At 40.3% G+C, this 26,886-nt stretch overlaps 2 protein-coding genes across 2 annotated transcripts; one reads left to right on the top strand and one right to left on the bottom strand.

Annotated features, from left to right (window-relative positions):
* Nucleotides 1–3,131: 3,131 nt before the first annotated feature.
* LOC137298217 (transient receptor potential cation channel subfamily A member 1-like) lies at nucleotides 3,132–15,663 on the bottom strand. The gene is made up of 3 exons (XM_067830388.1): nucleotides 15,561–15,663; nucleotides 7,675–7,773; nucleotides 3,132–6,857 (listed from the first exon to the last, which is right to left on the bottom strand). The coding sequence occupies exons 1-3, from the start codon at nucleotides 15,567–15,569 to the stop codon at nucleotides 3,210–3,212; spliced, it is 3,756 nt and encodes a 1,251-aa protein (XP_067686489.1). The 5' UTR covers nucleotides 15,570–15,663; the 3' UTR covers nucleotides 3,132–3,209.
* A 1,907-nt stretch (nucleotides 15,664–17,570) lies between these two features.
* On the top strand, nucleotides 17,571–24,449 carry LOC137298998 (hexosaminidase D-like). The gene is made up of 3 exons (XM_067831460.1): nucleotides 17,571–17,650; nucleotides 19,085–20,147; nucleotides 20,972–24,449. The coding sequence occupies exons 2-3, from the start codon at nucleotides 19,261–19,263 to the stop codon at nucleotides 21,531–21,533; spliced, it is 1,449 nt and encodes a 482-aa protein (XP_067687561.1). The 5' UTR covers nucleotides 17,571–17,650; nucleotides 19,085–19,260; the 3' UTR covers nucleotides 21,534–24,449.
* The last annotated feature ends 2,437 nt before the right edge of the window (nucleotides 24,450–26,886 follow it).

Raw genomic sequence — 26,886 nt, 5'->3', positions numbered from 1 at the left:
CACCGGAGGGCACTTCCGCTGTAATATCATTCGGCATCCTTCGTCAATATCCGTAAATATACAGGACGAGTTGTCATGAATGCCAATGGATACGCTCACGCTACAAGATAACGGATGGTTTCTCAAAACTTGATAAGTGGTGAATACGCCGTAGAATTTATAAGTGAACATTTTATTGGCGATATGCTTTGATATTACATTTCACGCAGGGTCCGTTTTCATAGCAAACTCTGAACAACACATGCAACAATACTCGATGTGAGGAGAAAACAGTGAAACGCATACTTATATTACTCTGACAATGTTTTGTCTATAATCCCCATTATCAACTAAATGAATGGAATGTTTAAGTTAGTTATTTGTTAATTGACATGTTTCTATGAAACATTAAATTATATGTGACTTTTTAAAGTTAATCCAATAGCTAATTATTTGCGGAATGTATAACTTAAAGTTTACCTAATAAAGCGAAATAAAGATGATTGAACACTTATTTTTAAAAAGTATTTCTTAACATATACGTTCTCGTTATAATGTATCTCATGTAATTTATCTTGTGTTAGTTATGTAGCCAACACATATGCTAATTATTTGGAGACTCAGTAGTATAAACCGTGTAGTTACTATTATAATATTTTGATTTTCAGTTGAAAATATGATCATTTATAGACTTTATGTTTATAAAATGAAGAGCCACTTAGACAACAGTCACAGAATAATTCCACATGGTTATATATTTTGTAAACAGTATTTGATTGAAATCTACTGGAAATAAAACAGATGTTCGCACCAGAAACCTACACAAATACTGAATGGCATCTTAAAATACACCGTCAACAAGATGGATAAGGTTTACTTACGACAGTAATTGTGCACATGTGTAGCTATACTCATAGGAGGATCAAGAGTGGGGGTGCGGGGGTGCGTTTTTCTGAAAAAAAGCTGTATCCGCCCCTGATACATACGGGAGTGTGTGTTTACCATATGTTCCCCTAAACTCTAATAGCCATACACCTACAGCTAATGTGTATAAGTAAGGTTAGGTCATGTAAATACGGGTAGCACAGTGGTTAAAGCGTCCACTGATCACGCCGAAGACCCGGGTTCGATTCCCCACATGCGGAGCTGTTAGGCATTCTCTTCCCACAGAGGTTACTCCTGTCATATCTTTCTACGTAGGAAGATATGACAGGAGTAACCTCTGTGGAAAGAGAATGAGCTGTTAGGTAGCACAGCAGCCAAAGTGTTCGCTCGTAACACTGAAGTCCCGGGTTGGATTCCCCGCAGGGGTACACAGTGTGAAGCCCATTTCTGGTGCCCCTTGTCGTTACATTGATAAAACTTTGCTAAAAGCGGCGTAAAACCCAACCCACTCATGTGAATGCTGTAGGGTCTACATATTTATCAGTGGTAAACAGTGAAAATACTTTTCGAGTGCCTTTGTTGATAACGACACACGTAATACTGTCTTGATACACTGAAATTGAAAGCCGTGCTCTTTTTCGTTTTTGCACGAATCAACATATCACTATGAGTGGTTGAGTTTAGTTTCACACCGTTTGTAGCAATATTCCAGCAACATCACGGCGAGAGACACCAGAAAGGGACCTTCGGCGCGACGATCGAACGCTGTCACCAGTAGGCTACTCCACCGAACCTCGTGGATTCTAACTCTAAGGTGGGAAGTACGTCTTCTCTTGAGACTTTGACTCACATCAAGACGACACGTTGTAAGAAAATGAAATACCACAACCCAGCCGCTGAAAGTAACATACTAATTATGGTCGAGATTTCAAATTCCTGCAGAAATTCAATCACGCTTCAGATGAACCAAGGCACTGATCCCAACCCAACCGTAGAAAGAACACATTAACAATTAAAAAACAATTTTATTTTACTTATAAATATAACCATCTGATCTCAGTCAATGTAAAAGAAACATATCTACAAAATAATAACATGATAGAATAATAACATGATATTGACAAATATAAATATTCATAATGATTGATACCGACTCCTATAAAATATATCACATTTGCTTTGAAAAGATAAATAACAAACAGAAGCTGAGCTTTGATGAGAGTATTGTACATATAGTCAAGTCTGCATAGGGCGTTCGTATATGACAATTCATAACATGTCGACACAGTTATGCAATCTATCCTATTAGCTAGGAATGACTCACAGATATCATGCAATCACAATACACTGCCATAGTAAATAAAATATTCACTTGAACATAGGGGCCCAAAAATACAAAACTTCTAAATATATTTCAAACGTGGTTAGGGGTCATTCATAACTTATGGCTAGGGGTGATGATGATTCTTTACGGGGAAGCACGTACAATGTGAATGCTGCCCCCAACACACACAGTCACGCACAAACACAAGATTGTGTACAAAGTAAGTGACCCCCCTACATGGCATGTCATGTACATAATCTTCGATCCCCACCCGTTCCCCCAATACAATTGGTGACTCCCCCCTACTACAACACAGGCAAACTGCAGCGCACATACTTTTGCGCACGAAATATTATAATGGCCAGTCTTCCAATATGCGACCATTGCTCGCAGATAGAAAGGCTGGCCATTTTTCTCCCTGTTGCAAACCCATGTTTATGCTACGGAATGCCTGTGGATACAATAATACACGGTTTCTACAGGCCACGTCCAGCTACTGCTCTGATGACTACCCATATAAGAACAGTAAAATACGTTTAACAGTCTTAATGGAATTATCTTTATCAAAAGATAAACACAAGAATACGGTTAGTAAAATGCGACTCCAGGTGGAAATCTATTGGTACACAATACAACTGGCCTGGAATAAGATCGTCCACGCCATACCTGTAAAATTCGGAATTGGCCTTATTGACGTGAATATAACAGCCTATTTTCAAATGGTACAAGGCACTAGTGGTCCCGCATGGATAACAACTTTACATGTACTTGTATATATTCCATCCATACTTACAAAGTACTTACATGGTAGTATCTGTGTTTGGTCATAATTCATACAGGCTGAATCACTGTTAAGTTCAACAGTGAGTGGTTTCGTTGTTTGGGCAACTTTTGTGATACGTCGACAATGCAATGACTCATCATAAGAGAATGCAGATTTATGAGGGCAGTTGTATGAATCGAAAATACATGTGATCATTACTTTCAGTATGAAGTGTCACTGCTTTATGAAAACACATAGTTACTGAGACGTCCTTGTGAGTATTTCATGGCGAATCTCGTCCAATGTATGCTGAACCTGCCTCATCTGTTCAGTGACCCTGACCTCCATGGCCTTGACTCTTTCCGTTAACTCTTTCACTGCCTCCGTCTCTGGATCATCTTCTATAAGGGCTGTCGTCTGTGTTGAGTTGTGAACCTCAATGAACCACTTGACATCTCCCGGGCTCTTTTTGTCCGGGACAATGTGACCCCGATGCAGTTTTCCACCTGCGAAAAGTCTGGAAGCAGCTGGAACGGCCTTCTCCAAGTCGATTCCGAGTTGCACCGATTCGATTCGCCATGACAATGTTTGCTTTTGCAATATGGCCGAGTAAGACGTGTTCATCATGGCTATCAGCAGATTCAGCAACACAATGGCAGCAAGGACCATGTACACCAGAAATATAATCTTGGCATAAACTGTATGTCTTCCAGCAAGAGACATGTTTGTCTCAAAAGCTTCATCAAACAGATCGGCCATGCCCAGCATAAGGTTGAAGGTGAGGAACATTGTGTGCAAAGGGTTGGGGTAGCTCGCGATGACTTGGGAGGACGCCTGGAACAGGACATGCAGCGCAAATGAAAACCCCAGGAGGACGAACAGGTAGATGAAGATGAACTTCATGACGTCCCGGATGATCATGTTCTGAATCATCCTCCAGAAGTAGTGGATAGGCCGGAACCCTCTGGTGTACGTTATACTCATAAACCAGCCCATTAGAAGAGCAGGGGCCAGGATGTAGTCCTGGTATGTATATCCGCCCATGTAGAGCCCCATCCAAACAAATACAAGACAGGAATATACAACTGACAAGACTATTGAAGAGTATCTAATTATAAGCGATACAAAGTCACTGGAACCTTTCTGTAGTCTGTATTTCATTGTAAATTCTCCCTGACAAAGGACCTTAATGAATGAGTAGATCATATACAACAGAAGTAAAGCCGGCTCGAGAGGTACAACTGCATAGAAGATGACGGTAGGGACGTCAATGGAGTTATCACTGGTAGTATTTCTCCTTTTCTCCCCTAGAGCAACAGCGGAAATACTGAAGAGTGTCATGTACAGAATGTGAAGGACGATGATAAGGAGGTAGGTGACTGCTGCGACGTTGCTATACACTCTCTCGATTTCCTTCATGGGAGCAATGTCGAGGACTCTTGCTGCTCGTTCAGGAGATTCGGTGGACAGGAGCCACTCCAGACAGGATGGTCTGGGCACAACCTTTCCGCTACCGCGCATGCCGGACAAAGAATCGTTTGTTCTTGGTGTGATGTGCGTTATGTCATACCTGGTTTTCTTCTGTAAACTGAAGCACATCACATGCTCCATCAACACAATGCGTTCCACAACCTGGACACAACCTACCCGACATGCTAGTGATAGAACGTTCAGGTCACTTTTGTTGTAAATGCCGCATGTCAGATAACGAACCGCTTGGCGTTTGTAATGGAAGTACAGATCTCGGCTGTCATCAGGGAAACGGTGGCCATTTTTAATACACCACCATCTCACTGCTTGATCTATAATGACATCTAGCACTTTTAAATACATGTGAACTTTGGTTGGGTTATCAACTATGGCACTGGTGAGACAATGGAGGACAGTATTTCCTTCTTTGCATTGTAAACTCAAGTCTGACTCGAAAAGAATCAGCCGTTTTACTCCTTCGTCAAAGCCAGCCATGGTAGCACGGTGAAGTACTGTTTCCTTTACATCGTTTGGCTCATTGATATCCACATCTCTCTTCATAGTCTCGTAGATATCCAACATGGTGTCGAGCACTTCCGGTTCGCCTGGCCGCACAGATTCGTGCATTGGAGTATTTCCCCTTTCATTCTTATCTTTCAGTCGAACAAAACGGAACTCCCAAAGGACGTCTTGGGAGGCAAATTCTGCAGCAGTGTGCAATGGGTTATTCCCCTTGTCGTCCCTGACATTGAGACTTTCCCATGTGTGCGTCTTGATGATATGCTCCAGAAGCATTTTAACTGTGTCAGGGCGAATGGACTTGGAAGATGCAGCTGTATGGAGAGCTGTTTCGCCTCTTAAATTCTTTACACCTGCCTTTGCCTTTAGTTGAATTAGCACTTCGATAGTTTCATGGTGTCCGTATTTACACGCTAGATGTAGTGCTGTTTGACCTCTGGCATTTTCAGCGTCGATACTGTACTGTGAATGAAACGTTTTAATAACTTGAAACTGATTTGACATTGCTGCATGGTGATGCAATGAATTTCCTTCTTCGTCACATGCTGTTGGGTCAAGGTTTAGACCCAATAACATGTTTATTTTGTCAACAAGCCCGAGACTAGCTGCCTGAAGAATGGGAGATTTCACATCCTTGGTGAAAGTTAATTTGTCCTTATCTTCTTCAGATGGCTTCAGAAAGCCCATGTTTTGGAGGACTTGGATGAGGATCTCTAAGATTCGGCTTGTGTCATTGTCAAATGCGAAATGCCACACGTCTTCTCCGTTGTGGTTCTTGTGGTTGATGTCGGCTCCATGTTTGATCAAGTGAGCTAGGATCTGTCCGTGGCCGTACCTGGCAGAGAGGATAAGAGCTGTGTCTCCACGTTCATCAGTCTCATCAATAGCCGCGCCATTGTTGAGCAGAGTCAGAAGGACGTCTGTGTTTCCTTCCCGCGCTGCGTGATGTATTGGCCTTTCTCTGCCTCTGATCACATGATTCACGTCTGCTCCATGTCTCAACAATATTTTCACGATCTCGTCATGTCCGAGAGCAGACGCCAACACTATGGGCGCAACAAGTCCGAGCTTTCTTGTCTGGTTGACATCGGCAGAACCTTCCTCTGCCAACAGTTTCACCGTTCCAGTGTATCCATATCTAATTGCCCAATATAAGGCTGTAGAACCTTTGTCGTTTTCTAGATTTGGTTTTGCTCCTCTTTTTAATAAAACCCTCACCGTGTCTTCGTGACCCCATCTGGCTGCCCAAAGCAAAGCTGTGTCCTTTTTGGCGTTAATGTGATTGGCATCCATGCCACAGTCGTGGTAGAACTGGACGAAGTCGGTGTAGCCGTAGAAGGCAGCGAGGTGAAGGCATGGGAAGGTCCTTGGGCGTTGCCCTGCAATCTGTACTGGTGTTTCTTGTTTCAGAAGTTGCATTAGCGAGTCCTTGTTATAAATGGACATTTTCTTGACAACTTGTCTTGCTAACTCTATGTCTTTCATCTCGGTGATTTTGTGGAGTATGTTTTTCTTTCCATGAAGATTTGGCATAAACACCTCGTAGTCTTCGCCCATCAACATCGCCGTTAACTTCGGGTCGAAGGTATTCATGAAATACTCAATGATCTCCCTCTTTCCATTTTCAAAAGCAAAATGAAGGATGTTTTCACGGGTTTTCGGCTTCCGAAGAGATGCGCTTGTGATTGTCAAGTCTGCTGGGAGATTAATTATTTTATTTTTGAGTTCTTCAACAGACCCCTCTTCTACTGCAGCAAACAGCTCGTCCCTTAAGTGTGCATTAGCAACAGTGGGTTCTCTGTGTAGATGTGCCTTCTCGTGGACTGAAATATCACTTTGGGAGACCTTCTTTGGCTTGTCTGTCTGCTCAGCTATTGTGGGTAGTTCTATGTCATTCGTCTTCTGTTTTCTTTTCTCCTGAAATATAAAAGCTCAGTGTAAGTGTGTGAGTAGATGATATTTTATACATCCAGCTTAAGCGAAAAGCGTCAGTGAGTGAGTCGAGCTTACAGCATTATTTCAGCAATATCACGACACGGGACACCAGAAACAGGCTTCACACGTTGTACCCATGTCGGGATCGATTAGGATACCCTATCGCCTCTGAAGACAAAGGAAGTCACCTTCCATATTGTTCAGACTGGCGAAGGAGCATGACAAGCGAATGATCCAGTAGGTAGGTGCTTACCCATGTTAATCTTGTTTACTAAGTGAGTGAGTTGAGTTATACGCCACACTCAGTAATATTCTAGCTACATGGCAGCGGTGAGTAAACGATCGAGTCTTGACCAGACGATCTTGTGGTCAACGGCACGAGCATCGACCTGCGTAATTGGGAACCGATGTCATTTGTCAACCAAGTCAGCAAAAGTGACCACCCGATCCCGTTAGTCGCCTCTTGTGACAAGGGTAGGTTGCTGAGGACCAATTATAACCAGGATTTTCAGGGGTAAACATAATCCAACCTCAGCTGGCATCGGCAACAGATATTTCACTGTTTTGAATCCAAATACAGCTTGAATGAGTCAGTTTAATTTTGCGCCGCTTTTAGCTATAGCCCGGATATATCATAGGGGGGCATCAGAAATTAACTTCACACATTGCACTCATGTGTGGGGAATTTAACCTGGGTGTTCGGCGTGACGAGCGAACCCTTTTACCACCAGGCTACCCCACCCCACTCATACATAGCTTAACGTTGTGTTTGGTGGATGTGGAGGAGAGGTTTACTCACATCTCTGTATGCCCGTAGGGTGACGAAGTCTCCATCCTCCGATGCTTCCCCCGGAACAAGAGCCATTGAGGTGGACCGCCGTTGTAGCGGCACTTTAGTCTGAAGCAAAAACAAGAAGAGATGTCTATCAGATTAATAACCTACATATAATTACAACGGAAAAAACAAACAAACAAATCTGCTGTGGGCTATGCGGGGAACTCTTTCGTAGGCGACGACGACGGCGACGGCGACGGCGACGGCGACGGCGACGTTCCACATGTGTGAAACACACGTTTCAAGCCTATTGCTACATATATAGATATAGACAACGGGGTAATACCTGAGTCACCAACGTCGTGGACATTCCTCACGTCGTCTTCTGATGATCGATGACTCGCGTCTACCACGGTTGACTAACAGATTGGGTCAAGTGTGTGAATATTCTAACATCTTGCCGCCACGCCCGCTACTCTTTCTTTCCTTTCCCACGCAGCCGTACGTACCGACCTGATTTAGTTTGTACAGTTGATGAATACAGTTGTATAGATATTGTGGCCCGCTATCGTCCCTGTAGCTGTGGCTCCGCATTGGGCTGCTATTCACAACAAATACCTATTGTGCTCTTGCATATTTCACAATTCGGGGCCTTGAAAGCGACGTTTCTTCATCTGTTTAACAGTCATTCTTGTTTATCGAGTTTTCCATGTTCATTTTTTAATATACATACATACATACACACACACACACATATACATACATACATACATACATACATACATACATACATACATACATACATACATACATACATACATACATACATACATACTTTCGAATTCGATGCGGACGTGACGTCACCTGTCTTCATCTCTGCACACACAAAAATGCACGACGACTTTTACTAAACATGTTGACGTTCTTAGAAATGTTCTAATGTTACCTTTATTCAGACATTCACAAACGATAGAATAACCTGAGTATATTAGAAAGGATGTTTATTGTTACCACTCTTGTGCCGATGTTATCTGTTGTATCACTAGGTCTGTGCGCTGCGATTGAGATGGTGGGGTGTGGAGAATTCTGACAATTAGGGCACTGGACCTTGATTTACGAAGCTTTGTTTGCGCGTAGATAATGGTAAGTGAAATACATTAACATTGACTTACGGCTATCTAAACGATGAGAGACCCACAAACCGCCCTTAGCTCTACGACATGTGTAAGCCATTTCTAAACTATAAAGGTACGACAGGTCGCAACGTTACTAACACATTGTTGATCGGGACCCTGAACTGTATCAGTGAATTCGACCCCCGCTATGACTCATATTTCGCATGTGTACCCATGTGCTCATCATTTTTTTATGTTTTTTTTTTATAGCACCACAAGTGTATTTGGTCTTTTTTAGCTGAAGACTTCTCCAATGAATGAGTGAATTTAGTTTTACTTCGCAATCAGTAATATTCCAGCTCCATGGCGGCGATCTGTAGATAATCGAGTCTGGACCAGACAACCCAGTGATCAACAGCATGATCAACAACCTGTGGGACTGGGAACCAATGACATGCATCAAACAAGTCAGCGAATCTGACCACCCGATGCCTTGAGTCGCCTCTTATGACAAGCATGGCTTACTGACGATCATTTCTAACCTAGTCTTTCATTTGTCTTCTTCAGTGAGAAATGGTGAAATAATGACAATTATTGTTAGTAGTATGGGTAGTGTCTGGACGAAATGACATCTTCGGAGTCACTAAAGAAACCAAAATACACGAACATTGTGGACAAGTAATTTGATATAAAGGTTTTCGTCACTGCGTTACGCTATTGTTCTCGTGGGTGGCCAATGCACGTTTTGCGCAAGTAACACAGAGACAGTTGATGTCATCATGCAAAATTATAGAGACATTATACATAACCCTTAACGTGGTTTAACTTTATATCTCGGGAAACTGTTGATTCCGAAAACAACCTCAACAGAAAATTTAGAATAAAAAAAACTAATACTATTTTAATTATCACATATATGTCTACAGCTAGGAGTACTTGAATGAGTGTTTAAAACCCGACACCACCATTCCTTCTAATACGAGGAACTGGTTTCACACACCACATAACGCGGAGAACAACTTTAACCGGAAGGTCACCCTGCAATACCGAAGATGGATCGTAGAGCTTGATGTTGGGAAATACTATTCCCAACGGTACACATACAAAGATTTCGACTCCTTGTGCTGTTTCAGGCAGTCTTTGAAGCAGTCAATCTGAATGATCGATTTCTATTCTGAGACCCTCACCGTTACTTTAATATTGCATTGTACCCTTATGATCGATGGCTAGGACACCATTCTTCCATAGGGCAAGGAAGTCAGTAGATTACCGTTAGCTATCGAAGACCAGGTGATTATTGACCTAAAATTATAGGTACACTGCTTCGGCGTATGGGAATGTGAGCGGGATGGCGAGCTAAAATACTCTTGAGAGTATTTTGTATATTTTGCCGTTTGTGTGTGTAGATTTATATGTTTATCACTTGCGTGAACAAACAAGGATGACAGTGAATTAGTTCATTAGTTTAGGTTCACTCAGAAATATTCCAGGTATATGACGGCGGGCTGTAAATAATCGAGTCTGGACCAGACAATCCAGTGATCAATCCAGCATGAGCATCTCTCTACACGAGTCTGACCACCCGACCCGTCATTCGGTTTGTTCGTTCAAAGAGGTACAAAAAACATCTCAATTTTCTGATTTTGTGTGGTTTTGAATGGGTGTTGTTTTGTTTAGTTTGTTCACAGCGCACTCCAATATTCCAACAATATCACTACGGCCTGACGACATGGAAACAGGACCATAAAAGTGATGGTGATGTGATCAACGTCGAGGTACCAGGACAAATCTTCATCCAAGTTGCCGTAACCGACCGCCTGATCCACCCGGTCACTAGGGCCAGCATGCGTTGCTTGGGATACATTCTAACCTAAACTCCCAAAAGCTGTTCTTCTATAATGTTTGACTCCGCGATATCTATAATGTATAGGCCCGTATTAAGTTATCCACAACAGGTTCTATTATGACAACAGGGTACGGAGACCATACCAATTGTAAGGCTAACTTAATATACCTGCCCTATTGCTGAGAGAGACGTATGGAGCCTACACCCACGATAATTACAGGGTATACAAATCTTTAACACAGTGCCCTGAATCACTTCTAATCCATGATTACATGCCTAGGGTCATATCCCACGTGATATTCAACATGCCATGTGTCAGTCCTTTGCTCTTTAATCATTGATAATCCTGCATATTATATCGACTCAGTAACAAAGATGGGTTAATCCTATTTTTTACATTTTGTGGCTAGTAAAGAAGTTATACTTAATCAGCTTTAAAGCATTATGTTCATATATACACTTGACATATTTTACAAATTAGTTATGTGATAAAGACCAAAAAATACAGTTTTATATTTTTTCTAACGTCACCGTGCCTTTTTCGTTTAAAATCATGTTGTATATGAAGCTGATGGTGTAGACTATAGTCCAATGTTTAATGTATAACATTACGGGGAAAGGGTGTTTATTATAATCAAGTGGAGATATGTAATACTTATTTACACATATTATCGAGGATGACTTTACTAGTCAACACAACAGAGTCCGTTTCTTACGTGAGTGAATATGGTTCTACCCACCATGCCAAAATAGGCCTCTCTCTGTGTGTGTGTCTCTCTCTCTCTCTCTCTCTCTCTCTCACACACAGAGAGAGAGAGAGAAAGAGAGAGAGAGAGAGAGAGAGAGAGAGAGAAACATTGATATAGTGCTGATATCAGATAAGCACTGCCCTAAAGTGCCTGGAGTTCCACATCTATACTATGAGATTCAGTAGGCTTTGCTAAACAGACGCGTCTTAGTTTAGTTTTGAAGAGGGGAATCGAAACGTGGCAAGCAGGACAAGCGAACGCTTAATCCACTATGCTACATACCCATCATGATTGACGGATGTAGTCCACTGAAAAATATACAGGCGTAACATGCTAATGAATACATTTGCAATAAGCTCCAAAGCCCTATGATGACTTGGTGCATATATATATAGTAGTAATTCTTGAGAGAGTTTACTCAGTCCGAAATGTTCAGTCTCCAATTCTTTCGGGAATTACTGCTTGTGTAAACATATAAATCATGTATGCATGTATTCACAGTTGTCGGGACTGAGCTAAAGAAATAGATAATCAGTTCGGAGAGTGAAAGCTCTGACCATTACATGTGATCGTAGAGACATTACCTGTTTTAAAAGGTCCTCACTCCTTAAGCCCTTAAACACGTGTGGTATATGAAACGATGAAGAAAGTATGTGTTCTCTATATACCTGGTATCGCGCTGCCATCTATGTATTGACCAAGGTATATGTTGAGTGTTTGTCCATCATATCCACCCGTATCCACCCGTGGAACTATAAATATATGACGGTTTTAACAAAGAACAATTTGAATAGCACACTTCCATGGAAAATCCATACTCCTGTGAAAAGAGTCAAAGAGGAAAGGAGGAAGTAGATGAAGAATTTGTGACGTTGTTATCGCGGTTCAGTACAGTCATGGTGGAACAAAGTCACTCGTGATCGTTGAATACCCACTTTATCCCCAACCAACCCGACAGTGTATGCAGGTGCGCTGCTCGCGATCCACAACAGAAATCGAACTGTATTGATTGGTCACACTTTCAGACATTTTATTCGGATAGCGTTTTTTAAAATATTAAAATATATATTTTTTGTTATTTATTTATTTATTTATTTTTTCAAATGTCTGTCTTTGCAGTTAAGAAAGTGCATCGCCTATCAAATAAGCATAGGCTTATCACTTGACATAATGGTAGGAGATATCTGCATGATTTCCTTCTTTACAGATAGTTAGTACCAACTACACATATTGCGGATCATACATTTATAATGTTATTACTAGAAAGTACTAAAGTGTTAAAGAGATACTATATCGTGAGAACATTCTGATTTTCTTTTTAAAGAGTGCCAGAAATTATGGATAGGATAAGTCAGTATTAATTACATAATTATGGTAAAGTCGGAGTGACAGACATGTGAATGTGAAATGTTATTTGTTACACATTATTTATGAATGATATGGAGCTCTTCTTTGAGAAGATACACTGATCATAACTGCAGCATCGGAAACCACAATCCTCCACAATCCTTCAACTACACGACGTCTCGTGTGACGTCATTCGAAACACGTCACAAGTAGGTAAATGTCCTCCCTTATGACGTAACAATACACTAACTTGCAATTTTATTAACAATTAAGGATTGACTGTGTATTTCTTTCGTTGCATTGAAGTATGAAACTTTTGTAAGAATCCGCTACGCGGATTCATACAGTTTGCACATTGGTTTTTAGTTTCATGCTTCAATGCAACGAAAGAAATACACAGTCAATCCTTATAATTAAATTCAGCAACAAATACTATACCCTTTCAACAATATTTTCTTTAAACATAATCACATTCATCGAAACAGATGTCTTTGTTACCACCGATTAACATTTTCGGTGTAAGAATTCGGTAATGGCGTGACATGACTCAGGTGACTTATTTACATAAAATGACACACCTACAAAACCATTAGCCAATCAGCATACAGCACCCCCAAACAGCCGTCAGTCAACCAAGCTCACGTCGGTCGGCGAATCAGAGTGGAACAAACTCAATGTGACAGGTCCCGGTATCGGCAAAGTTTTAAGTTCAAACGTTTGAATTACTACCTGCGAACTGAAAGAGACAGTTTGAAAAGTGAGAATTGGAAATGAAGCCCTATGATATGAAGTTAGTGGAACTGAGATTGTAGTATTTGCGCAAGTAGAAAGAGGGTGTGATGTGACTGGGATTGCGATGCCATGAACTGATGTTCCAACGTGCGCATGCTCCTGTCGAGCAACGTTATTAACGTTCACGGATAATTTTGAGTTGTTTGTTTATGTTAATCACAATGTATCACTTAAATGTTTACCCAAAGTTCATTAAGGTACCCGAGTGCAAGGGAATTCCCTCGCCGTGTACAGGTATTCCCCGACATTCCTCAGGTCCGAAAGTAGTCCGGTTCGGTGGGCGTGGCTTATTTTTTCAGATTCATTGGGAAATGAACTCAAAAGAAATGTTCCCAGTTAGCCAATCAGATTACCAGAATTTTAATGAACACAATAAAATTTAATTATACGAGGGTAAATATAATCAGGGTTCATATTTTTCATACGATACGTTGCCCTAGTGCCAAATCTCACTTTGTCATGGTGACTCGACGTCATGAACAATGCTATGACGTCACGACTCTTCTGTGACGTTGCGTTCTACAAGCGGCGACGGCTGGTAGCCAGCCTATATTTGAAAGTAGATTTGAGGACTTCGGTAAGAACAGAATATTATATTCGTGCCCATAACATACTGTGTTTACGACACTTATGCTTAATTATCGATATATCTCTCGATCTCGCTCGGGAAATACCAAATTTATGCGCTCTTGTCGTAAATCAGGTTGGACATACAAGGTTAAGTTTTGGAACCTGTCAAAGGTCACATACATAAATATTAAGAATCCGATACAACATAAGTTACTACTGCCCCTTGAGTTTCATAATACTGAGATTAACGAACGAGGGCAGTTTGACCAGAATTTGTAAATATTATCATGTTGCTTTTCCTATAAGCTAGGGACTATATAGATAATCTCACTCTAGTGTCTACTGATATCAAATATATCAACACGAGTTGATAAAGCAACAAATATCCGAGGCTTGCAGAGGATATTTTCACCTTTATCGACGAGTGTTGATATAACTGATATCCGTAGACACGAGGGTGAGATTGTGCTTATCATCCAAAATCATTCTTCATTAGTTTTCAATGAAAAATGTACATCTCCGAACACAGCATTGCACTGGCGTTAGATTTTCAGTGCAACGTTGTCATAGCATTGTGACGTCATCAAGTTCACTACGTCATAGCATTATCAGGGCATTGTGCAAAATCTACTGTCAAAGCGATATCTCCTAGGAGATATCGTCTGATCTCACACAAGCGATATCTCCTGTGGAACACAGGTTTGGATGATAAATGAGGTTTCCTATCCAAGTGATATCTTCTTGTATATTGTGTTAAATGGTAATATGGGTAGATGAAGGCAACTACATATGTGTAACATATGCCAATATCTTGCTTAACTCGACATTTTATGGAGTTTTGATTAAAAAAGTGTAGCAGGTTTTTGTTCTTTTCTTTTAGATGCATTCAAATAAAACATATTTTTTTCTTGTAACAAGAAATTATTAAAGAAATTATTAATTTGAGTACTTATTTTATTCTACACGCTTTGGGCAAGTGCTTTATTAAGTACAGAGGCAATATTTGCAACAGCGTACTATACTGTGCACTGTATTACTCGTTATCAACGTATACTAGTCTATAACTGCTTATATTCAGGCATAGCGAAACTACCTATCAACAGAATAAGGTCATGGTGTCAGACTTGTACTATTTAACAAGCAATTCTATGCAGGTGAAACTTCGGGCAGTGGCACTACCTACTGCACGAACCATGTTGATATCACAGTTATACATACGTCATAGTCTATATACATGACTGACAGGTTCCTTATTCAGACAAAATGTCGTAAACCATGCACATGTCATTAATTGCAGAAATTAACATGTTCGACTTGACTATCTTGACATATACGACTTACAAAGCGTATGACTACGACCCACGTCCACAGCAACAAAATGTAACTGGATCGTTTTATTAGTACCAAACTTAAAAACTGTAACTTTATCTATATGTGAACAGAATCCTTAGTGACATTTAAAGGGACTCTAATGTGAAGACACATGCCTACCTTCTTCATGGCTGACGATGAATTATTACATAGGTAGATTTCCGTCTAGGTAAGATAAGACTAGAGAGAACAGTGTTCTATAGCAGAACGAATAACTAGCCATGGATCGCCGAGTCTGAGGCGCCCAACCGGTAGGGTTGTCTGAACAAAACGGGATTTTGTTTCAGTTTGTGGAGATGTAACAAACATATTTGAACGACTGGACGACTGAATACTTTTGTTCGAACTACAGCAACAAAGCGCAATCGTATTATTTGGATTAGATGCAGTAATGCGATTTATTAGAAGGAGGTGCAATTTAGCCCGCCGTAGAATCCCTCGGTAGAGAGCCTCCACCATGTACCTGCATGCAAGGATACGGGTTTATAGACACGGTGTTGTTTACTGTCAACTTGACTCTCAATCCCCTGCCAACCTCTAACATAGCGTGACACACTACTACAAGTCTCTCTGTACAGCCGTCTATTAGCAAATAAGACCCAATTCTTAACCAAATACAAACTGCCCCGCAAATATTTGAATTTTCTGTGTCAAGCAATATATTATATATTTCTCTTTTGTGCATGGGGCAGAATTCTAAAAGACAAATAGCGTATTCTCAAAACATGTCGATTTCTGAAAGTGTTTCTTTTGAAAAACACGTACATCTTTTTCGAGCGTTAGGATGTAAAATGTAACAGAAATATTTATAACACGTGAACGTATGCATCTTGTAACGGATGTCATTCAACAGACTTATAAGATAAGTGGTAGACAGGTAAATTCCTAAAATTCATGAAGTGATTAACATGCTCCTTAGTATTGTCTGTCTTGTTTTGGGATTGTATGGTAGGTTTGTGTTTTACACCGCACTCAGCCATATTCCTGCTATATGACGGTCGTCAGTGAATAACTGAATCTGGACTAGATTATTCCGTGGTTGAAATAATGAGCATCGATCCGCCCATTTAGGATATTATGACATACATCGTCACCGAGATCTTGATATGCGTCCATTTAGGACAAACATTAGTTTGTAGGTGAATATTTGTATATGCAATGTGTATAGTTATGAATGTTATGTGTGTATTTGAGTGAGAGTGGGATTGGTTTTATGCGGTAGATCTACTTAGTGTATCTATCACAGCAAAACTAAGTTTTGGGGGCCGAGGGCATCAAAGTGATATCTGGAATAATAAAACGTGCACATAACTTCCCCTAAATCTTTATGGAGTGCCATGTACAAACTGTACAGATCTCATAAGCTGGATGACAATGCATCGGATATTCTTAGAAGTGTGTGGGGCGGGGCGCCGGGAAGCCTGGTGGTTAAAGCGTTCGCTCGTCACGCCCAAGACTCGGGTTCGATACTCCACACGAGCACAACATTTTGTGTGAAGCCCATTTCTCGTGTCCCCCTTGACTTGCTGAGTCAGCTACGTCCCAGTGACTTTAGTCTGTCTCACAGTCCCTGAACCACATTATTTTCTCTACTGGCAAGCCGTCTCTGGAATGCTGTAACCTCAAAAGAAATAAGATATCCTCTGGTTCTGAATCTCTGGTCTCCCTGAGGCTCCTTTTCAATTATTATGAACCAGTTTGTTACTCTCAAAATTATATATAGTCAGAGAGTATGAATTAGTCTGCAGTGACCTGTATGGTCAACAATACCACTACATCACACCATAAGGGGTTTTAAATGAAGTTCAGTTATAAATATAAACCATACATAAGTATGTTTGAGTACTGAATAAGCGCCAGTAGGGTCGTGAAAAACAAACAATCATTACAAGTACAGAATCAGATTAATTTGCAAGCTTGAAAATATGAAAGTAAATCAAATATGTCATATACACAACTCAACGCAGTGTATACTCAAGACAGAATAATTCTTTCTGTCACTGAACTCTATGTTAATTACAATAGATCGATTACAGCATGAATATTTAAGATGGTAAGTGCAGGTTCGGTCAGATATTCATGAAGAGTACAACAATGTTGAAGGGAGGTAACTCTAAAATGCCAAGGTATGTTGTAAATACAGCAGGCAGAAAGACGACCTATCTTCTTATTCGTCTGTCACGCAAGCACAGTAATCAGCTGGTAATCAGGTAGATGATTTAGCTAAATATTTTATGACGTGCAGTTCATGCGTGTTATTTCGTTCTTCCAAATATTGCTCAATGACTGTCAATTCTACTGCAAACTGAATCCAGATTCAGACGGGGGTTGGTGGTTTGGCTGGTTGACAAAGTCACCCCAAATAACGCAGTTTAGAAAGATGAGAAAGCACCGACCACCGATATTTTTAGCATCTGTTATTGTGAACTATAATGGCATCAGTGCAGTTTACCAATCGCAGCAAAAAACGCAGGCTGTTGGCAGTGGCCTTTCAGTTTCAGTTTCAGAATAGAAGGGCTACGAGCCAGGAGAGATTCCCTAAAATCCGGGCCAGCCCAGGCCGAGACAGATCAACAACTATGTATGTGTATGTGATAGGCTAATACTCCGTCATCATCAACCATGTTCACTATTTATTACGCAACATAGTCACCCAAGTCCGAGAGCCACGTCTGGCCATAATTTCGCTGAAGGTCCCCATCTGGGCGGATTTAGGCATTAATAGCAGGACCCATGTATTTTCGATCAGAACTTTCAAGGTTTCGTCAGGACTCCTTTCCATGAAAGTCCAGGTTGGAACTGATCATCAGTAACCCATGCTTGTTGGGAGTGGGTGGTCAGACTCGCAGGCTTGGTTGACATGTCATTGGTTCCCAGTTGTGAAGGTTGATGCTAATGCAGTTGATCACTTGACTTTCTGGTCTGACTTGATTATTTGCAGTACACTGCCATATATCTGTAATTTTGCTCAGTGTGGCGCAAAACTCACCCATTAGGACTCCATTAAAACAAAATTAGCAAAGTAACTCAATAATGCAAAGGCAGGTAATTGACCCAGAGAATTGTTTCTAAGACTTCTTTAATGATGGATATATGTGAAGCCCATTTCCGGTGTCCTCTACTGTGGTAGTGCGAAAACCAGCATAAAACCATAGTCACTCACGCATACGGTCTTAGTACTAGAAAGAATCATCACCTATCAGGCTTTATGGTTGATTATTTCCTAGTATTTGATTGAACAGCCTCTGTTCCTTGTACTGTGTAACAGTATTTGTTAGAGTTTTATCAAATTTGAACATTTACATCTTTCGTGTTTTCGACCTGTGAAGATCTGGGTTAGAACGGGTCTTCAGCATTTTTTATACTTGTTGTGAAAGCTGACTGACAGAATTGTTTGGTCATCCGCATTGACTTAGTTGACAGACATCATTGTATCCCAATTATGTAGATTGATACTCCTAATGTGGATCACAGGATTGTCTTGTCCAGACTTGATTATATACAGATCGCCAAATTATAGGTGGACTATTGCTGAGGGCTGCATTAAACAACAACTAAACCAAATCTTTTATGTTATCAAGTTGACATGAACATACTTCCTTTTCTAGAGGTTTTATCTGACTTACTGTGTTTTCGTTTTCCAGGATACAATCAGAAGTCTAGAACAGTGACCTGTCAGTGTTTTCCCTGGTCCCTGACAGAATGGAATCAGAGCGACACTAACCTTCCACTGTCCCTCTTCTGACAGATTTATAGAGACTTGAACCTTCAGGAAGTGAAAAAACTTGTTTATGATTTTGATCTGACAAAGGTGGGAAAGATGGCATCTATGACTCAGCGTCTGGTACATCTTGACCTAAAGGGTGCAGCACCGAAGTTATCATATCTGGAAGAAATAATCCCCTTAATCCATCAGTGGGGAGCAACAGGGTTACTCATTGAGTATGAGGATATGTTCCCATACCATGGCGACATATCTGAAGTTGCTTCCACCCAAGCCTACAGTGTTGAAGAGGTTAGAAAACTCCTGAACATGGCAGAGCAATATAATCTCGAGGTGATGCCGTTGGTGCAGACATTTGGTCATCTTGAGTTCTTTCTGAAGCATGAAACATTTGCTAAGATTCGTGAAATTCCAAACTATCCAACAACATTGTGCCCATGTCACCCAGACTCAGTTACCATGGTAACCACAATGGTGGATCAAGTCCTTGAGATGCATCCAAAGACAAAGTGGTTCCATATCGGCTGTGACGAAGTGTACCACCTCGGGAAATGTGACTTGTGCCGAAGGAAAATGGCAGATGAAAATCTCACTGCACAACAGCTATTTTTCTCACATGTGAAAGCAGTGGCTACCTACATAAAGACTCATTATCCTACCATCACCCCAGTTGTGTGGGACGACATGTTTCGATTTGCCCCGGTCAAGGATCTAAAGACGAGTGGTCTGGGTGGTCTTGTGGAGCCAATGATATGGCACTACCTCTCGTCCTTTCTTCTCCCAGAGAACCTGCTGGACAACCTAAGTACAGTGTTCCAGGACATCTGGGTGGCCAGTGCCTTCAAGGGAGCTACAGGAGTGTGTGCCAGTATGACAAATATATCCTTCCATGTGGAAAACCATCTCTCCTGGTTGCGGTTGATCGATGAGAAAGGAAGCAAGTTTAATTCAGTCCGAGGGTTTGCTATCACAGGATGGCAGAGGTGATTCATTCATGGTGTTACATTACAGATGAGTGGTGGGGTATCCTTGTGGTTAAGGTGTTTGCTCATCATGCTGAAGGCTGTGGTTCGATTGCCCACATGGGCATAATATGTGAAACCCATTTCTAGTGTCCCCTGTCATGATGTTGCAGGACTATTGCTAAAAGTGTGCAAAACCATACTCACTCATTACAGATGACCTAACGATTATATAGTCATTATTTATCATGGTATGCAAGTGAGTGAGTGAGTGCTTTTACTTTATAGCAGTGTTTCAGTAATATTGCAGTGACCTGACCTTGTACACATTTTGTTATTGAAGATCTGTGTTCGAATTGGTCTTGAACAGCAACCCAAGCTTGTCCAAAAAGGCGACTAACAGGATTTTGGTGGTCAGACTTGCTGACTTGGTTGACACATGCCAACCTGTCCCACTTGTGTCCATTGGTGCTCATGCTGTCGGTCACTGGATTGTCTGGTGCAGGCTTTATTATTTACAGACTGCTGCCATGCAACTGGAATACTTCAGTTACTGACAAAAGTAATGGGGAAATGTAGTGTAAAAGAGTCTATATTGATTAAATTCTCTTACCCATGTGGTATTTGTGCATTTCAAACATGTTGAAAATAATCATTTCCTGATTGTACTGTGTAAGTTACATAATTATTATTTACTGTAAAGTCAGAGAACATTTTGCTATAAAATTTTAAGTGTTAAGCTTTCTAAAGTGATTTTGCTCTCTTATTGATTGATCGTATTTCAGGCAAGTTATTGTGATTGCAGTTTCCGAAGTATAAACCTTTCCGTATTGGTGATATTGCAGATACGACCACTTTGCAGTCATGTGTGAGCTTCTCCCAGTTGCCATCCCTTCCCTCGCGATGTGTCTGAATGTTGCTAAGCAACGAGTATTCACCCAGGATATGCACATGCACATCTCTAACCAGCTTGGTTTCAAGCCTGGTCTCCCACTCAACCCGTACCAGTGTCATGTCTTCAATGAGTGCCGCTATCCAGGGAGCGCCGTATACGCTGCAATGTTTGAGTGGATCCAGATCCAAGCTAAGAGTGAGCAGTTCCTACAAAGTGACACTCTGTGTTCTTGGATGAACGATTACAATATTGAACGAGGGTTTGTCAACCCCATGCATGTTGAGCCTATTTTGACTGAAGCTACAAACATTCTTGCAAGACTTTGTGAAGTACAAATTAAAGTTCAAAAGTCCATGGAACCAGTCTTTTCAGATGATACAGTCACAGAATGGATTCAGACCTATTTGGAACCCAAGTCGAAAAGATTTTCCGATATTGTTGAAAAAGGACAAAAAGTGTTAGGGCGTGTGAATTTCAAATCGTATGAAGAGAAAATGTCTCAAGACACATAAGGAGGCATCATTGTACAGAGAATATTTAGCTGATGCTCCCAGTCCAAAGATATCACAATAACAAAATGAGAGTTGTGTAAAGGTTGCGATTTGGTAGGGGAGCTTATAAAGATAATTGTGCTTCTTGGAACAGGGCGCTTAATATGGTAAACATGGTAGTTTATCTGTATTGAAGGGACTGGACCCACTGGACAAAGAGATGAGAGTTATTATCATGTTTGTGCTAAAATTTCTTGGTGCAAGTGGGTCTTTGTCACATATTATAGGTGTGGATGTGCAAGTGAGATTAAGGTGGTATCCTGAGGAAAAATAGGGAAGATACCTTAGGGGGAAGGGGACACGGAAAAATGCCTTTTTTCCAAATGTTCAAGCAGTACATATACAGTCAAGTCTCATTAATCCGACCTCCGTTCATTCAACAATCTGCTGTGCATGGGACAATGTCAGATTAACAAGATTTGACTGTTGATGTTATGTTTGGGCTGGTCACTTATAAGATGGACATAAAAGGCGACTATGCTTGTCGTAAGAGGCGACTAACGGGATCGGGTGGTCAGACTCGCTGACTTTGTTGACATATGTCATCATTTCCCAATTGCGCAGATTGATGCTCATGTTGTTGGTCACTGGATTGTCTGGTCCAGACTTGATTATTTACAGACCGCCACCATATAGCTGTAATATTGCTGAGTGTGGCGTAAAACTAAACTCACTCACACTTACTATAAGATGGAGCGACTGATTTGGAGTAATGAGTAATACATGTTACATATAAACGGAAATGAGGACTGGGCTCGTAGTTATATGTATTCTCAGAATTGAGTGTAGCATATAAATTGAGAATGTTTGAATTGTTACTCTTAAGCCTTGAGAGGGTTGTAGGGTAACCAAGAGGTTAAAGCATTCATTTGTCAAGCTGAAGACCCGGGTTTGATTCCCCAAATGGGTACAATGTGTGAAGCCCATTTGTTGTGTCCCCCTGCCATGATATTGTAGGAATACTGCATAAGAGTAGCATTAAAAAAAGTGTTGTACTTCTGAGAGGGTTGTAGGGTAGCCAAGTAGATAAAGCATTCATTTGTCAAGCTGAAGCCCCAGGTTTGATTCACCAAATGGGTACAATGTTTGAAGCCCATTTCTCGTGTCCCCCTGCCATGATATTGTAGGAATATTGCTTAAAGTAGCATTAAAAAAACTCACTCATCAGTGATAGTATAGGGATGAGAAACTTTTTTCCCTGCAAGAACATGAGTTAACCTGTATATTGGGTGTAACGGTGGTTGGTGAACATTAGCAAAACCTCCCCAAACACCAAGGTCAGTGGGGTAGCCTGGTGGTAAAAGCATTCACTCATTACACTAAAGACCTGGGTTCGATACCCCACATGGGCACAATGTGTGAAGCCCATTTCTGGAGACCCCTGCTTTGATAGTGCTGGAATATTGCTAAAAACGGCATCAAAGCATTTCTCACTCGCTAAACACAGATATTAGTAAAAGCACATATACACCCTTGTCTTAAGATCATATCTTACCATGCTAATCCCCCCCCACTTGATTACTTGACCACTGTGTGGTCATTGGAAGGGGAGATAACTCAGCTGGTATGTGGGCTCTCATTGATGGTACCAACACATAGATCAATAAGGGGATTTGGTAGTCTAGCAGTTGATGTGTTTGCTCATCATGTCCAGAACCCAGGTTTGTGTAGTGGCTCCATAGATGCACTGTACTAAACCAATTCTGACATTGCTTCGAGATGTGTACAGAATTAATTTACAGGCTCATTCATGGATCACGTTATTGAATTCTTATTTGCTTATGAGGTATAGGTTATTCTAGCTATGTTCAGATATTGTCTCACAGTGTGAATTTCTTTTGTTCTGTTTCTTCATGTGAGCTTTCTGTCCTCTTTCCCAGCAGTACAGGTGTTCGTTTCTACTCTCGTAATCAGGCCACAACGAAGGATTTTTTAGATGTCCATACTTAATGGAAATATTTTTATAATATGTATTTTATGTTGTAAGTGTTTTTGTGAAGACATCTGTATTCATAACTGCTGATTCATGTGAAAATCTAATGATTAGTATATTTACTTGAGAGAAGTTAAATAGATCTATTTCTTACATGTTGCTGAAGTTACCTGACAGCAGGAAAATAAGAATTTTATATTATCTTAGGATTGGATCATATTTTTCTCCATGTTTCATTGGAACCCACCCAAATTCATGTATTTATACAAATTACATGACACACTCATCCAAAACCTACAGGCATTCAATGAAATCTGCAAGCTCATTTTGTTAAAGTTAAACCGATAAAAACTAAATTAACAATATTGTAGACAGTGTCACTCTTACTGTTTCTACAAAGTCAATTAGGGAAGCCTGTAGCTGTAGCTTGGAGAGAAGTTTGTTATTTATTAACGACTGGTATTGACATTCTTGTATGCAAATACCAAGACATGAAACTATAAGTTATGAAATCATGGTGGATCATGGACAATTCCTGTATAATAAAGCAAAATAATTATGGGAACGATTATAGCTGAAAAAGAGAGATAATTTACTGAAGGCCACTAGAACCTGCAAATATTTGAAACTGACAGTGCCATACAATAACAACTGACACATGGCCTCTGGGCGGGCATTATCTCGAACACAGGATCCATCATTAATAAAGTTGTAGCTACCGCCTTTCATTTGCTCATAGTTTTGGCGTCTCCCAGTGACCTTTATCTCATCAGCCCACTCCACGTATATTGTAGCTGTTGGTTACAATACAGAAATAGGGGACTATTTGCCATACCAATATTCATATCACTTTTGCCAAATGTTTATGCTAGTAAATTACTTCATCTGTATGTGTGCTTTCATGGATACAAACTATGTGCTGTATAGATTAAAATTGTTACCAATATTGACTCATCTCATTTTTCTACTGGAAAGGATTTGCATACATTTAACATAATTTTATCTTTAGTGGTGACAATTGGCAGTGCTATGTGAGGTGCCTTTTTTACGGGAAAAGGGGTGGAGAGGATAAATGCCCATAAAAAAAAAAATCCCAAAGGTCTAGGCCCTGTTTCCCTAAACACTCGTAAGCCTAAGATCTCGTAACTTTTCACGTAGCTTTCGTACCTCTTGTACTATAACACAGGGAGTAAGCATGCTACAAGGGAAGTTATCAGGTCCAAGGCTTATGAGAACAGGGTGAAACAGGGCCCTGAGTCAGATTCCTTACATGGATTGTAAATCTCACTTTCGGTGTTCCTTGTGTGACATTGCTGGAATGTTGCTGAAAGGGGCAAAACATACTCACTCTGTACTATTATGTGGAATTCCCAGCATCACATTTGCAAAGAAAAGGTATATTTCTAAAATGCTATGACATTTCCATGAATCTGAACTGGAAATTTGCTTGTTACATGATAAATAAACGGCAACCCACCAACTGCATTTATGTCTCTAATTCCAGTATGGGTTCCAAGAACGCCCTTTCATGAGTTTTGCTCATTTCAGAGCTTGGTTGTCTGCCAAAGTGGACCAGTACCAGCGAAATTATTCATAGGCAAGAATGGACTGCACTTCATTAGGAAAGACAGGGGTCCAGTGGGTTGGAAATTGTTGAAAGTGTATCTAAGCTCATATCAGAACTAAGTATTTCAATAATATATAACATTTTGATAATTAACCGACCACATCAGGTGTTGTTCGGGATGAAACCTCATGAGAGGCATTCTACTCAGCTGCACCAGGATTGTTAATTTAAATACAAGATACCCTCCGATGTTACTCTGCTGAGTACTATGCACAGTTATCATGAAGTGTTTCATCACCTACAACCCTTTTCAGGCCATGCTGGGGTACATTTTGGCAGCTTTACCTGGATAGCCCACTCACACAAATTATATTTATTCTGAATGACCTGTCTGGCATGCATCAGGCATGGTAACATCAAGTGTATGACCTGGACTGGGATCGAACCAACAGCCTTTCGCTTACCAGACAGACAGTGCGTCCACAACACTTTATTTACGACTTTGAGTGTATGTTGTGGCTTGGGATCAAACCATCAGTCTTCAGCTCTCTTGAGTAAATGCACTATCTACTAGACTGTGAGCATCTGCATACACATTGTACATAATAGTGAGTTTAGTTTTACGCCACACTCAGCAATATTCCAATATTGGTGCATACGTAACAAGGGAGTGTTACATGTAGTCAGTGGCCATATTCATGAAAGGGTTGTAAGAGCAAAAACAGCACATATACATCCAAAATCAGCCTAGCATGACCCCAGTTCTTTGACATAGATCTACTTTCCTTCAAATTGAAGATTTCTCTTGATATTAAGCTTTTTTCAAAGCATGACACCCTCACACAACGATCCTTTGTTTACATATATGTTTCATGATCTAACATAAAAACTGAATGGATATATTCAGAATTAAATATGACAAGATAAAATATGACAAATCAGTCATTGATGTATCAATCAATTAAAAAGAAAAATTACCGTAATTGCATGTATTATTATATCTAAAGCAGCTGCTTTTATGCAGATAAACATGTTTATTCTTTAGTAAAAAAAACTAATGTATCTTAATTAATAAAGTCTGATCTGTCCTATGGTCAACTGAACATGGTTTTTTCATAATCATAGAAAATGATACATTTAATAATCATAGAGATATAGCAATGGTTACCAGTAAGTTGCGTAACTGAGAAATATAGCCAAGAATGCAGAGGTACACAACATATAGACTTTAATCTAGGTTTGGTGGACAATGCACCAATATGTAGTTTTGGCTGAAATGAGCCACTGGAAATTTATACAACTCGTATCTAGTTCATTACTACAAATAAAGCTTCTTCGAGAACTTACTTGGAATGACCAAGAGCACAAATCATGTGCCTAAACCATCTTTGTACATTGGTAGTCGTACCTAACTCCTGTTTCATATTGGTTTAGCCAACCTTAGATCTAACAACCAGTCTCTGAAATGAACATTTTTAGAGAAAAACGTTCATAGGACTAGACTGTCTTATTTTTTCAAGAATAAGAAAAAAATAACTAATTATACCTGCTCAATAAATAATATTCAAAATGCTTTTATTGGCCAAAAATGTAAACTTACACTTCCAAATTGAAAAGAGTAAAATTCTTTGAGTATTTAGAAGGATATTACTTTCTCTTTCCTGCATTTAGGTTTTCTGAGGACAAATGTCTGTAAAAATGATGATAATAATAAAAAAGAAAAAACATAGAAAAAGCTCATACTAAATTTTGTAAATTCATTTTGAAAAGTGGATATAAAGCTGCCAATAAAATTATACTAGCAGAAAGTGGAC

This window comes from Haliotis asinina, chromosome 10 (genome assembly GCF_037392515.1).
Source record: "Haliotis asinina isolate JCU_RB_2024 chromosome 10, JCU_Hal_asi_v2, whole genome shotgun sequence".
Lineage (NCBI taxonomy): Eukaryota > Metazoa > Mollusca > Gastropoda > Lepetellida > Haliotidae > Haliotis > Haliotis asinina.
Note: the sequence above shows the minus strand (reverse complement) of the source record. Positions and strands in the feature narration are given on the sequence as shown.

What these genes read in the sequence shown, in the direction of transcription:
- LOC137298217 (XM_067830388.1), bottom strand. An exon ending in CCCTACGGGCATACAGAGAT is followed by an intron (nt 6,858 to 7,674) that starts GTGAGTAAACCT and finishes TTTATATTTCAG; the next exon opens with GAGAAAAGAAAACAGAAGAC.
- LOC137298998 (XM_067831460.1), top strand. Translation starts at nt 19,261, where the DNA reads ATGGCATCTATGACTCAGCGTCTGGTACATCTTGACCTAAAGGGTGCA. An exon ending in GCTATCACAGGATGGCAGAG is followed by an intron (nt 20,148 to 20,971) that starts GTGATTCATTCA and finishes GTGATATTGCAG; the next exon opens with ATACGACCACTTTGCAGTCA.